The sequence below is a fragment of the Excalfactoria chinensis genome, chromosome 9, assembly GCF_039878825.1.
Source record: "Excalfactoria chinensis isolate bCotChi1 chromosome 9, bCotChi1.hap2, whole genome shotgun sequence".
NCBI lineage: Eukaryota > Metazoa > Chordata > Aves > Galliformes > Phasianidae > Excalfactoria > Excalfactoria chinensis.
In genome coordinates, this window is record NC_092833.1 from 15,503,269 (window position 1) to 15,520,518 (window position 17,250).

Sequence of the window (17,250 nt, forward strand, 5' to 3'; positions counted from 1 at the left end):
GCCACTTACTTTCACATTCATTTATGGATGAATGCCACAGGGACGGACCCACCAACTTCAGCCTCCCTCTGGGGGGTAACTCAATCAAGAAGGAATTCTCAAGGTGAAGGACATACTTGGAAACTGCCACCAAGCTTCTTTCAGTATCCCCCTTCATTCCTCAAATGGGTAACCCAAAGCAAATCTGCATGCAAAGTCTGCTGCTTAATGTTTCATCATAGGTTAACAGTCTGACAACATGGAAGGAAATGCTGCCTTAGCCGCTTTATAAATATCATTAAAAATGCCTGAAACTGGCACAGTGGATAGTCACAATGGACCACGTGAAGTTAATAAAAGCCATAAAACTGGCAGACTTGTTTTGTGGAGAATATTAAGTGTCTTTCTTGCAAGAAGCAGTTCTTGACACGCTAAAATACAGAAACTGCACCATTAGCACCAGGAGAAGCACTGCTTTGTAAAGCAGAATGGCTTTTCAGCCTCAGACAATTGAGATTAAAAAACTCATTTGCCAAATATATGCTTATAGTCCTTAGAAGAGAGAAGAATCCAAGAAAAATCCTGATGGAACAAAAAGAGGTGATGCCTTCTCCTCTGGGAAGTCTGGCAGAACCAAGGGAGAGTTAATGGCTCCCTGCGTTTGGATAACAGACTCTCTTTGAATCGAGGTTAACATCAGTTCCCACAGCAGCTACTGCTGGTTTTGGCAAGAGCAGGCAGGACTTCAGTTTCCAGCACTTTCCTTGCAGCCTATTAGGAAGAGCATCACACCAAAGGCACAAGGACTTACCAGATCTTCTGAAACAAATCACACCTCAGTGAAGCCAGCACACCTGCACACCCTCCAGCCTCCCTGCTGCTCAGCTCCCTGCTTCCTCTTTATTTCCTCTCCAGAAGATTACAAAACAAGGTAAGGCTTTTCCAACCAAAGTATACAAGTAAAGATTTCTGGTTGTAACAGCTCACAATGGCTTTACTGTGTAAGTTTTAATGTTGAGTAAGCTCTGCAAATTGTGCTTCACCAGGAAGAAATTTTCATTGCATATACAAAACATGAACCAGAATCAAAAGGGCAAAGAATAAAGAGGATAGGAAAGCAAACATCTGTCTGTGAAGAGTAGCAGTGGAATTTAATAAGGCTGATAGAATCATTTCTTGGCTCTTCTGGCCAACGAACATAACTGCTTCAGATTAAGAAGGCTGCTTATAATTGCTTTGCTAACTTAGAGCTGTAGCTGCACTAATGCACTTTAAAAAGACTGAAAGCACTGACTAATGTGTTTGCAATGTCTGTAGCCCAAGTAGACTGTGTGAAGAATGTGGATCTTGGATTTTAACATACTGACACCATTGATTGGAATGTACTGGTCCTACGGCTGAAGGATTATTTACATGTGAGCAGAACCTACACAGCATTTCTGCAGAGCCAGATTTGTTTTTACCAACACAGACGCACAGATTCCCTATATTATGGGGAAAAAATCCACAGATATTGGAAGCTATTTACATTCACAATATATTTACAAAACCAACCAAGCTTGAAATTATAGCCCATCAGGTCACACATTTTAACGCTTGTCTTTAAAGCCTGCCAACCTAATTCCACAGATAAACACATTTCCCAGTAACAGCCTCCTAGGAACTCAAATAAAAAGAAGGAAAGCTAGCTAACACAACCCACTGCCCTGTTGGCTCACATGCTGCCCTGCAGCAAGGCGGGACACACTGCCTGTATGTGCCTGTACGCCAGCAGGGTTGGATCCTGCAGCCCTCGGTGGCCTCCTGCTTGCAGAAGCCACGTCAGCAGGGCCGGTGCTGGTGCCAGGTCACATCCCAGCTGCCTGCAGCAGGCTCCCCCTGAGTGCCTCGGGTGGCTGCAGGGCTCCTACAAGATGTTCAGAGCCTGCAGTACCTTCAGAAGCACCCTCAGCTCCAGCAGCACTTCTCCCCCTTTTGCTCATTATGGTATGTGCTCTATTACATTCAAATGAAGATTTGGGAAGGATTAAACTAAATCAAAACTTTTCTTCCCTCCTCCCCCCCTTCTCTTATTGGGAAAACCATAAGAAACAACAGCTCCTGATTCACTATTCATCATCAAAAGGGATTTTCACAGGATGAGACATTCTACACACCAAATCTACTGCAGGTGCACCTTACTCAGGATTTATTCCACACGCATCCCCAAAATATCCCAATGATTATTCTTAGCTTCACCACTTCACAGCTGATAGAGCCCAGATTATGCTGTCAGTAAACAAAGCATCCTATTGTTTACTCGTGGCTTCTTGCATGGTTTCCTATGCTTTATTCTAGCGTGCTAAAAACAAAACCTATGAGATGAAAGAAGATTGGTGCTACAACCTTAAAAGGAAAACCTTCTGATTAAGTTAGCTCCTCCTCCCTCTCCTCACAGAGGATTTCCATACAAATTTCACAGATGTGTGGAAATAACACAAGGTGACCAAACTCTACACGGCCAGAATACAAACTGCTGATGCAACAGGTAGACGGATTCTCACAGCTCACTTCAGGTGTGCACCGTTTAAGAAAGCCATCTTCCTGAAGCTGCCCTGTGCGCCCCATCTCCTCCCACCCCCAAGCTCTGACCCTCCATCCCTTGCTCCCATGGGTATCCCCAGCCCTGCTCCCATCCTGCCCTCCCCCACTCCACTCAGCAACACCAGTTATCAGCCCATCCTTTGCTTACACATTGGCCCATCTATTTTCAACTTTTTCCTCTCCTCCAAGAAACTGAGTCACTTCCTCATTTCCAATCTCGTACTGAAGGGAGAAATAAGAGACTTCTTTTTGTTTGCTTCGACTATACCAAGCACTAACAACCTCACTGCATTTACACACACATTCCTCCTGCGTTGATCTACACACCCCTTTAGCTTTTTGGTATTATTCATTCCTTCTCATTTTCACTGAAACCTCTGAGTTTAAAAGTTGTTTTTTAAAAAGGACAATTTTATGTTGGTATCCATTCCCATCATTTATTTGAAGAAATCCACCCACACAAATTAAGGGACTAATAATTCCAGAAAAATCTTTCATTTGAGAAACCGCTGCTGGATTTTTAGCATACTTCTTGCCTCCCCTCCATGTCACTCACTGTCAGAACAACAGGAAAACAAGCACTGCAGTTGAATTCGTGCATTCCTGGTTTCACCAGATAAGAACACAGAAGGGCCCTATAGCGCTCCAAGTTCAGCAAAACACTCGAAAATTATCAGTGCTCATTCCCACTGATGTTAGTAAACTCCATGTACTCATTATCCTGTTTTCATTTCTAAACATAACCACTCCACACACACCACCCAAAGGCAATTTAGGTCCCTGTCTTAATTGGATATTCATGCTTATACATAGTTACAACCCTTCCACGCCACAGCATATTTAGATCTTATTCCCAAAAACATCACCAATCAGAAACCCATTTAATTCTGTGTCTCTCAGGGCTGTGCTGAAGGCCCGTGCAATGCTAGGACTGAAGCACAGCATCCTTTCACTTGTATTTATTATTTCTTTGCACATCACCTTTATGCTTCAGTACTCCAAGTCTAGAGCTGTTGCATTGAACAAAAACTGGAGGCAAGTTTCAGGAGAGCACTCAAGAACGCTTTGTTTTCAGTAATGTCATAACACACTCATGAATTCAGTGTGTTGAGAGAGCATGAAGGGGCCTCACTGCCCCACTGCCACTGCTTCTGGAGGAAGCACCCTATCGCTCACAATAGTTCTGCCATGTTTCTGTCGGCTCCCTGATCCTCACTCTCACGGGCTGGTGGTTGATGGGTCTGCTCCACACGGCAGCTTTCCCATCATTCTGTTTCCCTGGATCAGCAAGGGTTTGAGTCCTGATAAACTGCAAAAGGAAAATGGCCTTTGGCTCCAAGAAAAACGACAGCAGGAACAGATTCTTCCTGGAGAGAGACTGTCAGACCAGTCCGGGGAGAAGGAAACCTGACAGCACCCAGTCCTCAAAAGCACTTCTCTGAACGAGCAGATTTATCCTTCACTTTATATGTCTCCTCTTGAGGAAATGAGTCCCTCTTCACATTCCTAACTGCCCAAACTCCTGCCCCTGCTTAATACTCCAAGGATGGAAATAAACTACACCCAGGGGTTAGATGTACATTAGGCATCTCAGACCACCTCTGGCCACACATAAAAAGAAAGCAGGACAGGAAACAACACTGTAATACATGGAATGCTCAATTACAGGTACACACTTATTCCAGTTTCACAGCATTTTAGAGGTGTGGTTTCTCAGGACTGGGGGAAGTTGTTTTTATCTGACTGCATTATATAATCAGATAATAGTCCAAGTTTGAAGCACACACTCAGTTCAGCAGTAGAAATATTTCAGTCACACACAAGTTGCAACTTCAACCTGAAAACAATATCAGAATTTTTCAGAACAGCGTATACAAGAGAGCATGCATAGGCCTGTCGTCAATACAACAGCTCTACCAAATAAGAGACCATCTTACACCACAGACTCTACGTGAACTTTATCAGATTGCTGATGAGTACCAACCAAACCCTGTCAGCTCAAGTAGGTAAAAATATAGGGGATGTGGAATAATGGGGTTTCAAGTTTTATTCATTTAAATACGTTGCCTAAACAACACTTAGAACATGAAAAACAATTACAAATACTGTCATCATTTATTTATAATGGAAGAAATAATATACTAGCTAATAGATAAGCATTCATTTCAGATAGAAGCACACAGCTTTATTACTCTGTTAATTGCCATACGGACCAACTTCTTACCACACAGCACACTGGCTATAAATCTCAACAAGTAATTTTAAGTTGCTGCTATTATTACTCATCAAGACTGAATAGTCGTGGATGGTGTTCAGAGGAGCTTCTGTAACGTCTATCACAAACAACTATTAATTTCTTATTTCCATGGGGATGAAATTTTGAGCAACAAACACACCCAGATCTTAGGTACGTCCAAACAGCTCATAGACACACACATCCCTGTTTTCTTGGGTGATCTTATCCTGAAAAACTTCTTCTGATGACATTGCTCCACATTTTTGTTTTAAAAAATTGAATATTTGGAAAGACAACAAACAAAAAAGTCTCGTCACCTCCTGTTTATTTTGATTACTTTAGATCCGGGAAACTTCTGAAACAGGGTTCTGCATAGCAATGACGTTAGTAGGATTGTGTCCCCGGTCTACCAGGACTTAGCATTCAGCTAACCTCTGGACAAATGATGTCGGCCTTCAGACAGACTGTCACTGTGCGCTGCTGCAGGGGCATGCAGAGGCATTCCTTACCAACGTTCCCACATACCATTGGCAACAAGGCGCTATGAGACACAGGAACGTGCCACACGGGGTTGGAGCATGCACAAAGGAAACCACCAGAGCCACCACAGTCAAAAATAAAGGCTTAATTTACTAGCTAGAAAATTATCACTGATTGACTATTAGATTTTCCCCCTTACTACTTTTTAAGGAAAGGTTTTTGAATGGCTAACACATCGAGATTGCTGCCTAATGGCATAAGAGATGGGAAAAGAAACACCACCTACCTCCTTTCTCACAACATAAAAGCCTTCAGCTCAAAAAACTATCACTGAAAGCAATACAGCAAAGTCTATTCTCTTTAAACTTTGATCAGACCTTCCTGTATTTACTGCAGGTTGAATTTTACCTAGGGAATTATCTGCTTCCCTTCAAAGTTGTGTTTGCTATGAGGTAGAAGCTTCTTTTTACAGTACTTAATACACAGCCTGAAAGGTCTTTTGTCACTTCTCCCTTCAGACCCATTAAAAGATTGTGTGGTCCCTCTCATCAAAAATAAATAAATAAATAAATAAAGAGAGAAGCACTGTTTATCATATTTACACAGTTTTAGAGAAAAGAAAAAGAGCAATCAAAAGACCGCTCACATGCTTTTATTTAATACAACATAATTAGCCAGCTCGAGTTATAAAGAGCCAATTAAAGAACCAATTAAAAATTCTGCTCAAAACCAATGAATTCTCCAAGGTCTCTGAGTATCTCTGTTCATTTCCTGTCACTCCCAATGCCCCCAGGAAAACAACTTTTTCCCCCCTCCGTATCCATTTAATCATTACCAACTACAACTCACTAACTCTCACTTGTATTTAGCATTTGGTTATAGAGAAACGCGTATTAAAAACGCTGATTAAATGACCAAAATGACTCATTTCTGAGATACTGAAGTCCTGTAATAGATACAGCAGCCACACCTGCAACTTCTCATTCATGAGCATTCCACTGTATATTCAGAATTGCATACCACATTTTCACAGAGCTCAGAGCATTAAGTTTTGAGTACATGCTTTTTGCAACACAGTCAAATGCTCGCCTGCATGTCCCAGTACCCTCTTACCTTGAATGCACTGCAGGGTTCCATCCTCAGCCCTTATTGTAAAGGTTTCACCTGGATTCACTTGAACCAAAAAGACCTGTGAAAAGAAAACCACATTTGCTTCACTGTAATGTTGGAATGTGACATTTCTTCAACCCAACAGTTGTGCTCTTGGTGCTGCAGAAGCCATTAAGGGGTGCAGAAAGGGAGCACATCCCTATGCGCACACCTTGGGTACCAGCAGGGCCAGGAACCAACGGAGGTTTACAACTTGCCTTCTCACTTAATCTTCAGACACAAATCTTCAGAGCAGACTCCAACATGAAGGACCCAACCATACCATCATTTCAAGCCCATAGGAATAGAAGATTTTAATCAGGCAAAATCCATAGACAGACACATGCTACATCTTAACAAGTAAGCAGCAACTTGTAAGCATACAGAACACCACAACTCTCCTGCTTACACTTGTTTTTCTCTGCACTTGATACAAAGAGGGAGCAGCATGCAGAACCAATCTTCAAACAGGATCTTATCAACACAAACCCAAAACATGCAGGAGAAAAAACCAACAAAGCGCTGAGAAATCAAGAGGTCAAGTGGCATCAGAGCAGAAGAGAGTTCACTCCAAATGCTCTTAGAAATGGTGGTTAACACATTTAGATCTAAAAAATAATAATAATAATAATAAAAGTATATCTGATTCAGATGGTCTCCAAGACACCTGTCAGTAACGGGATGCTTAAAAGCACTTATCTTATGCCTTCCCAGTACAGCAGACTTTTTGTGAACAAAATGAAGAAGTGACCCCAGACTTTGTCCCAAAGCTCACTGTGTCAGCTCAGCAGTGCAAGTCCAGCCAGGTGACAGCAGTCACATTCCTGCAAGGTGCAGGACAGTCAGCCTCATTCCTTGGGTGGACGTACTCTGATATCCTTTATTCCATGTTTCTGACCCTAAAAGGCAAGAGCAAGCGCACACAAGCGCTAAGTGCAGCGCCTGCTCAGACAGTGAAAGCACCAGGGCTTGGCACAAGCACCTTCTCAAGCAGGTGCCAGCAAAAAAATAACCTCACTGTGCTGCTGCAGAGATTGTAACAGATAAAAATGAACCTGCCCCAAATCCAGAGTGTTCTATTCTGTACAGACAGATCTCCTGACTTCACACTCCCAGCACTCTGCAGCACACAGCTCAGCACCTACGGGAAGCTGCTGAAATGCCCAGAGCAGAAGATGGATTATAAATCCCAGAACCCCCACAGCAGTGACAAGTGGATTAGAAACAGAAACAGTGAGCAGCAGCTCTGGAAGGGACATGAAAGCATTCATTTCCACTATGGATGACTGTACTAAAGTGTGGGAAACTTAAAGGAGGGGAAAAAGAGGTGGGTGTTATCAATGCCATTTTGGGTAGTGCTGAGAAGGGAGATTACTGCCAGGCAAAGCTATCCTCAGCTTTGCCCTGCACAGCTCTGCAGTACTTATTCCCAGGGAGACAGCAACATCAAATGTTCCCATATAGTAGCCCTACATTACAGCAGTGTGTACTGGCAGGATCCCCTTCTGCAGCTCTCTCTGTCTGGCTGCTGGTACCAGCTAAAGGCTTTACCAGCTTCAGTCTGCTCTTATATACACATTTAGGAACTGATCTTATGAGGAAAATCTTCTGTCTCAGGCTCAGCACTCCTGAGCACAGCCACAGCACAGCTCTGCATTCTGTCCTACAGCCAGGCCTCTCACCACCTGGGCTCTAATGCCTTCCTACCACCGGCTTCTAACAGGGACTGCAATCACACCCTGGGCAAGTACATCCTTGTAAAGCTTCCACCTACTTACAGGGTAATGCAGAGCATCTTTATTAAGGAAGTCATTCTTACATGGAACAAATCTGTTCCCACCTCACAAGTAATCGAGATAAGTCTATTTCAGTAATCACGTACCATTTAAAATGGCATTAAAAGCAACTAATTAGTCCATTTGCTGCTACATTCCGTGGAGATGAAGCAAAGCTCTTGTTCTAAAACTGTATGAAATTAGAACTACCCTTCTAAATGGTTAAAACATCAACTAGAGCTTCAGCAATAGGACAAAAGTAATAAAGAATAAGGACAGCTAGTAGTGCAATCAATATGTGAGGGCTCTTGCAAATTACAGGCAAAAAATATCCTGAGGGAAACTTGTATTGCAGCTACAAGTACACACAAAGAGAAGGCAAGGAGTTTTTCCTCATTTAAGATCTACAAATATGATCCAATAAACGTGTATGGAGGAAAATGACACTACTCAGAAGCATTCTGCTGAGTCGCATTTGTGCATCACAGTGATCCTATCTGCAGTGCATCAGCAGTTCTTGCTCTGAAACATCAGATGAGAAGTTAGCTTACGGGCAATGGAGGTATCTGCCAAGCAAGTCTGCTGAATCATCACTGATGGGGAAATTCAGTTGGACTTAGAACCCACATCAACCCCTCTTTAGAATACTCTTTTGGAAGTGCAAAAGGACCCACTGGACACCCCACCTCAGTAAATGGTTTCCAGCAAGGAAGAAAGGGGGTATTTTAAAGGAACAATCACGCTATCCAATACCAGTAAGATCATTCCTTCACTTCAGCATATCAGTAATGGACTCAGTAAACAGAGCCATTACAAGCATTCTTTCTTTCCTCCTTCAAGTTGCAGCATACTGTGAAGAAACAAGCTTCTGAAATCATCACAGCAATGAAAAGTCTGTGTTGTTCTGAGAACCCAGAGAAGCAAACAGACTTATAGGTTCACAAGAAAAGTAGAAGTCATTCTTCCTTTGTGGTTGGTGTAGCTCAAAATACAGCTTGGAGGGGCAAACAAGCAATCAGGGGAATGAGAAGTCACAGAACGATGTTTTAGATTGATTCATGAAGGGGAATTAATTTTGTCTTGGTTAAAATATTTTGCCAAAATGTCTCAGGTAAGGAGAGAACCAAATTACCGTGGCTTCATTACTCTGCCTTCTAGGAAATAACCCGTTCTCCCTGGTGCATGGGGAAGCCAAGGCCTTTCTTCCACATCTTCAAAACACCTCGACTGCCCACAAACAGTTTATTTAAAGCAGTCACATTCTGCAAAGCTCACTGACCTGCTGTGATCCGTCGCCATTCACAATGTGAGGCATCATGGCTACCTCCCCGTTCAGCAGCGGTGGCAGCTCCAGCGGGATTTGGTCGGTCATCATCATTGTGACGTACATTCATGGAGAATTTTCCTCAACGGGCTTCCTACAAGAGAAGCATCAGTTAGAGACTCTGTAAAACCCTCTCATGGGTTTGTGGACTTTGCCAATCAAGTAGTAAGCTGCTTTTGTAATATCCAGGGTTTAATTCTTAGAAAGATTCAAGCTCAGAACTCAAGGTTGTAGGTCTGGGGTGAGGCAGCAGGGCAATGCACTGTGTGGGCTCATTGGTTGGGCTTGGGTGGATTTGTTGCTCGGTTTTAGATGGTGAACAAATGAACGTGAGCTTCTGAATCATTTCTTAGCTGCATGGGACCAAATAAAGCACTGCAAAAGGCTAACATAGAGGAGACAGACCAATTCAGTCCATTATTACTTATACCTCTAACTACTCTGGCTATACACATTACACATCTATAGAGTCGTAAGCACATATTTATACATACATGAATAGATAAGATGATTTTCAGAGAATGCAAGCTTCATAGAAACTATTTTGAAACCATGGGAAACAATACCCACCCCCATCAACACACAACACATCCACAGCCTGAAAGCCTCAGGACTTTAAGCGTCATGCTATTTCTATTTTCTTAAGGGGGAAAAAAAGAGAAGCAAAAAAACAAACCACAGACTAGCTTCAAGCTACATATTTTCCTAGTAATATTTCCATTCCAGGCACAACCAATATGTTGACATTTATTTGCTATATGTCATTATTTAAAGTTTTACAGCTGCATTCCTTTAGCTTTATTAATGGTTTGTCACTACAGCCATGTCTGCACTTGCCTCGCTTTAGAGGGGGAAAAGAAAGAAAGAAAACCAACAAAGAAATAGAGAGAGCTTCCTTCATCTGTCAGGTCTGGCACAGCTCCGCCAGCAGTGCTGGCTGCAGCACCCAGTTGGCCACAGGCTTCTTTCTAACAGCATCTCACTGAGAGGTACTGCAGGCAGAGCTGAATCAGACAGGGTTAAGACGTCTACTGCAGGGCTGGCAGGATTTACACCAAAGCCAACCGTCCTGGAAACTGCTTCACATGCTTTTTAGCTTATTCTCTCAAACGTTTGGCCTGAGAACTGATTTATTCACCACACATTCACATCCCTCCTAAAAACTGGAGCTTCTCCTCCCTCAGATAACCCGATTTCCTTCATACAGAGAAGTCTGAATACACATTCCCCCACCCCATACAAATTCAGGAACATCATGGGAAGAAAACAGCAGGCAAAGGCTCACAGCACCAGGTCACATTTCAGGATATGAGAACTCCTCCTTACTTAAAATACGAACTGCCAAACACTAACCCACAGCTTTTACTTTTTTTCTTCCCCCCCCCCCCCTCCAGGTACTAACTCAAATTTGGGGTTTTGTCTAGAAAGCTGACTATATTTAAATATAAAAAAAGACATTTCCTGTGCGTCTGCATTCCCCAGGTTTGGCTCGGGCTGAGCTGAGCAACGGCAGCACCGAGGCAGAGGCAGCCATCCTTCCCCCCCCTCCATCTGCTCCCTCCAGGAACACAGACATTTAGCCACAGTGAGAGCTGGGACAGCCACCCGGCTTCAGGCTCTATCCCCAATCCAAGCTCCAATCCTTCTGATGTTTGCAAGTTACTGCTACAAACCTGATTTTCCAACACTGTGCCCCTCTACTGATCACCAAGATGACTCTGTTCCCTTAAATTAATTCAATATGTGAATTAGTAACATATAAATTAGTTACACATGGCAACAGGGGGGAAAAAATAGAAAAAACACAGAACAAAGTGCAGCCATCTAAAGCCAATTTCCATGTATGGAAAATTAGTGTGACCCAACAGGTTACGTCAGAAGTAGCCTGAAATTCCAGCCACAGTTTGAACCACACACAGATAACCACTGCTAACCGTTCCTAGAAGGTCTCTCCCATGCAATTATTGGGGTATAAGCCAAGGACATTCTCCTTTTAACACAGAGCTTAAGTGGAGCAATTCAGGCCCCTCAGAATGCAACATACAGCCCAAAGAAGCTACAAAGTTGCATCTGCAATGCTACTGTTGACACCATTTGAAACACAGTATACAGCTTCAAAAGGAACAGTTGCATCTCTTTCCAGCCTAAGCAATGGAGAATTCCAACTCTGGCACAGCCAGCATAGGTACAAACAAGCAGGAACCGCCTCATATGGCTTCGACATGATTGAAACAGGTGTGGCATCACGGATAACATGGGAGGGAATCCCACATCACCCTGCATAGAACTCCATAAAAGGAAGGCTCAAATCCTTCTAGAAGGAATCCCACGTAAGGGAAGAAACGAAGCGAAATACAGAATAAGAAAACCCTTTCAGGTTTGCAGCCGTTACCCTTCAGTAAAAAGAGGCATTTAGGGAACCGTTTGCTATGTGCCAGAAGTTTGTTTGTGGAACTGAGGAATCCTACCCAAGCCCGGTATGTCAAACCACAGCACCGCACAGTTGAAGAGATCAGTTCTTCTTCCAAAAGGATTTTGAACTGCATCCATAAGAGGAGAAGCAATCAGGAAAAAAAATCTGCATCTATGCACCCATCTACACAGACATGAACACCCACACCCACGAACTTGTTTACATAAGGACACATTCAGATGCTAAGAATTTAAAGTGAGCACCTGATCCACTGGGAAGGCTCCCAGAGGGCAGAGCTCCCAGTTTGGACCACTGTTAGTGCTGGGGCTCATGTGAGAGAGATGACAGCCCAGTTTTCATGTTTCTGCACTTCATGCTGCACGTGTGGAAGCTTTGTTAAAACACCCACAACAGCAGTGTATTTTCATGCAAAAGCAGGGGAAGCACTGCATTGAACATAGCTGCCTTCAAGAGGCTCCTGCCTTGGCTTGCCACTCCAGAAAAGAGCGCTAATTGTTCACGGAGAAAAGCCTCTTGAGACATGAGCAGTACCTGGAGGTATGTGCACAGATGGTTGGTCAAGGCACAAACAGTCTGGAATTTGTCTTGTCTGATGGGTGTTCATTAGCTTCGTTAAATCACATCCGTCTGAAGAACCATTTAAACCTAAAAGCATTCTTTCCACGTTTAATTGCTAGCAAGGCAGATTAACTTGAAAGCATCCAAACAGACAGGCTTATTTGTAACAGTTTTGGAGAAATACATGATTCTATTATTTTTCTTTAAATCTATAATGGCAAAGAAAACACATTAGTGAGAAGGTCTGCCCCCAGAGCTGGCTAGGGTGTGAGAGGCTGAGAGTGGCAGCCAGGCACCACCCATCTCCAGAGCTGGAAAGCAAAAGCAACCACTTTAAACTATGATTCCTCAGTGGGTTTTCCCCTCTGGTATGTTTTTATTTTAAGCAATGACACAATTTCGTGTCTATGATACATCTCACCTTTGAAGACTAGAGCTATCAGAAGCATTCAGTTCAGTCAGAGATGAAGGGAAGTTGATGAAGTTGTACTACAGTGAGATTAGTAAAGCAACTACCCAGACAGCTCTGCTATGATGAGATTTACACTAGTTTGCAATTATTTAAGCCTGACATTTGACTGTATACTTCTCAAGATCTGGAGCTCTGATATTTTAGGAAGATCCATTTTGCATTCCTATCAGCCACATCCTCAGCAGGTACCCCTGCAATTTAGGAACAGCCAAACACAAAGGGATCCCTGCTCAAATGTGGGATGAACTGGAATAACCCAGAGGCCTTAAATGCTAAGCATCTTCTCAGCTAGACAGTTCCTTCAACTTAAAGACAGACATCTCCCATGAAGATATCTTTTACACCTCCAGCCTGCCTGCAGTCCAGAAGCACAAAAAGGGCACACAGGGTTGTTCCTGCCATTCTGCTCTTTCCCTGTGGAACATATTTGCTTGTTCTGATTTGTCATAATAAATCACAAGACAAGGCAAGGTCAGCCAGCCTATAATAAAATTACAAGAACAGAAGACCCAGAGACCAGGCTGGCACCAGAAAACTTCAAAGGCAGCTCAGAGGTGAGCATCAGGAATGAGGTGAGGTCAGACAGCATAGTGCGGGAGCATCTTATTTCAGCAGGTGAGTACAACTAATCAACTGATAATAGCTCTGATGAAATACCAGGATAAAGCAAGCTGTTGCACAAAGCAGCCTTTTACCAAAGGCAAACCAGCTTTCTCTGGTGTTCCAGAGGAGAATATCATGAAAGCTTCCCAAAGGAAAAGCTGTATGGGACTGGAGGCCAACATGCCCCAGAGACACTCACAGCCAGACAGTAGCACTGAGGGCAAGGGAACAAAGCACAGAGTGAAAGAAACATCCAGAGACGTTACTCCTGTTATAGCTACACAAGAACACAAATGAATCCATTGACTTTACAGAATTTTCACTTCCCCAAGTGGTACTGTTAAAGCAAACCAACCTCCTGCTCTGACTCAGTTCTACAATATAAAAACACAATGGCTGCAGCTCGTGCTGCTAACATAACAGTAGATTACAAATAAGATTTACCTGCAACACTTTCTCACCGTTCACATTTCCCTGTACCTTTTCTTGAAGCTAAAAGGTAACAGCTACTCCCATCTGTTATTTGTACTACTTTCCTTCTTCAAAGGCTTCACACATTTCTGTCCTCATCTCCCTCTATATTAATCACAGCACAGAAATGGAACTCAAAAGCACACCAATAGTTCATGGTTACCCCTCTCCCTGTGACTTCCCTAACTGCACTACTAAGAATTTACAAATCAGAACAAGTCAGTTCCAGCACTCCCATCTGCCAAAACACCCACTATCTGCTGATAACCCTTTTTGGGCTCCCTGAACTTCACGTGGCGTCATTTTCTCCAACAAAAGCCATTTGTAAATGAAATTCATAAAGCAATAAAATACACCGAATATGTTTAAACACTGTTTCAAGTAAATACCAAGTCATTCCAACCACTTGCTTGAGGAGAAAAAATACCTTCCAACCCAGACCTACACCTGTCTACAACCTGGGTCTCAATCCCTCAGAGTTTTCACAGAATCTTTAATGTTGGAAAATCGTTCTAAGACCCTCAATCCCAACCCATCCCCCTGTGCCCACTGTCCACATCCCTCAGTGTCACACCCTCATGGTTCTGAAACGCTTCCAGGGATGGTGACTCCCCCACTCCCTGGGCAGCCATGCCACTGCATCACTGCTCTTTATCAGAAGAAATGCTTCTTCGTATCCTGAACTTTTCCTGGCACAACTTGATGCCACCACCTCTCATCCTATTGCTGTTATCTGGGAGCGGAGGCCGACCCCCACCTCACCAAGCCTGCTCTCAAGGAGCTGCACAGAGCCATAAGGTCTCCCCTGAGCCTCCTCTGCTCCAGACCAAACCACTCCATTCCTTCAGCTGCTCCCCACAGTTTCACAGCTTTGCTGCCCTTCGTTATATATAAAGACACAGTCATGTCTTCAGGTGTACTTAAGAGTATTATTAGCGGTATGCCAAAGTACTCAGCTCCACAGGGTTGGGGTTCTGATGCTGTGCACATGCCCAGGAATACACCAACCCCTACACAAAGTTCTTAAGGAAAGGTGTGAAGCAGATAAGCAGTGTGCCTCACCTGTTTGCTTTCTTCCTACATTTAATAACCAAACTATTAATCACAGTCCCAGCACAATAAGCGTGGCAGGCTGGCGATAAACACCCTCCCCTTCAACTTCACTCTCCAGGTAAAGCCCAAGGAATAGTATCACAAAGACTTCAGTTATCTCTTCCAGAATTCCTGTTCAGGGAAGAATCAACTGAAACCAAATGGTGTTTTATTTTGATGTTTTTTTTCCTAAACCACTAATTAAACCATGAAGAAGAAAAAAAAAAAAAAAAAGAAAGAAAGAAAGAAAAAAAAAAAAAAGGACTATCTACCACATCAATCTGCAGCACTTGAAAAGCAAGCATACCAAACTCCATTTACAGCGAGGCTCCAGCACACCTTCATGCACTGCGAATGCTTTTGTTTCAGCCGATCCCTGCTAACCTGACTCCGGGCTGACGCCGTGCTGACAAAGTCACTCATTGTGCTCTGGTGGGAAACCTCGTGGTGTGCAGCTCCCACCTGGCTGCTCCAAGTGGGCACCCAGCAATGCTGCTGCCAGAGAGCCCTGCAGCACAGCCAGGGGAATGCCCACAGCAACGTGCTCCTGCCCAACTGCACACAAAGCCCAGCACTGAAAGCCCACCGCCCTGCAGCATCAGGAAGAGAGACAATTTCCAGCTTGGTTTCATTGCTCTTCAGTTTCACAGAATATAACCTGAAGTTTGGCAGGAGTGTTTTACTTTTCTCAACTGTTAAAATGATCACATGCTATTTAAGAGTGATTATTGGCTGTTAGTTAAAGAGACCCAAGGTCTTCCACCTTTCTCTCCAATCAGTACTACTTGATGGTAGCATCGGTGCCTTCATCAAAATCCCTGCTCATTACACTAGCTGGAGAAACAATCCATTAGGCAGAGTTGATCCATACCTAGAGAACACTAAAAGACAAAGTACAGCTGCAGATCAAAGCAGCTTTTAATCAAGAGAGTCGATTAAGGCAACACAAAGCCAAGTGGAGCTCACAGCACCAAGCACCAGCAGGACCCAGATACAGCAGCTCCCATTGCAGTGAGCACACCAAACAATGCAGATCAAGTTCTCTGCGACATGCTTTAAGTGGGAAAACCCTCAGGTTTTGTTACCTGCCTGAAACAGATCCCAGAATTGTAATGAGAGGACAACCCTGGAATGAGAAGGGCCCACCTTCCAGCTCACAGCATACTGCTGGCCAGGCTCCTTGGAAATAGCCCCAAAGGAGCGAATCTGCATGCAGTCTGCACAGTTTCTGCAGCTTTGCTTAATAAATAAATAGAAAAGAAAAGAAAGAAAGAAAAATCAAAAAACAGCATCCCAAATACCCTACTTGCAATGGTGACCTTACTGCTCCCAGCTCCAAAACAAGGGAAAACGTTACGACAGCTTGTTGTTACTGTGAGCTCGGGCTGAAAGGTAGGAAAATATTCAGGGAAGGAAAGGGAGGAAATGAAACAGAAAGAATGTGGACGTTCTTGCAGCAGGTCTGCAGATGATACTCAGTGAGTTTCCTGCTGCTTTCTAAAAACTTGGAAGATGTAACCACAACCAGCCAAGCCTGTACAGGCTGCCCACTTAGGGCATGACAGGCTCCTATTAAAAGTTAATCACTCACATCCACAGGGAAATGGAGGAAAAGCTGCTGCCCACTGGAGGCACAGCCCTACACACTGGGGGAATCACACAGCCTTGGAGAACACTGTACTGTAAAGATGGAGAATAAATCAGGGGTCTCACGGATACCCACACAAAGTCCTTTTGGGACAGTCCAAAGAGATGCATAAGGCAGTAATAAGAACCAGAAAATGAGCTGGGTGAAGGTAAATTATTCCACAATGAAACTGTAATAATTGAATGCAAACTTATGATTTAATCACAAAGGAACAGTTATGCTTGTTTGTATTTCCCTAATAATACAGCCACACTCAGCTCCAATAACATCAGTTCAACCACTGAAAATAAACTTCTCCTCTGCATCCTTTAAATTGCACAATTCCAGTCAAGCAAAAAAAAGCCAATGGGTGAAAAGCAGAAAGCAAACTACCTTCAGCTTCATGCAACACACAGCTCCCATTTCATTTTCACTCACTAACTTGAGGAAATTCATTTTCACAGCTG

The 17,250-nt window shown here is 43.4% G+C and overlaps 1 protein-coding gene across 1 annotated transcript in view; it reads right to left on the reverse strand.

Moving 5' to 3' along the window:
* FNDC3B (fibronectin type III domain containing 3B) overlaps positions 1 to 17,250 on the reverse strand; it is a 136,039-nt gene that overhangs the window by 103,155 nt on the left and 15,634 nt on the right. The window contains exons 2-3 of the mRNA XM_072344768.1: positions 9,482 to 9,620; positions 6,392 to 6,467 (exon numbers count right to left, since the gene is read on the reverse strand). Coding sequence (XP_072200869.1) covers positions 6,392 to 6,467; positions 9,482 to 9,592 — 187 coding nt within the window. The 5' untranslated portion in view covers positions 9,593 to 9,620. The remainder of the gene's footprint in view (positions 1 to 6,391; positions 6,468 to 9,481; positions 9,621 to 17,250) is intronic.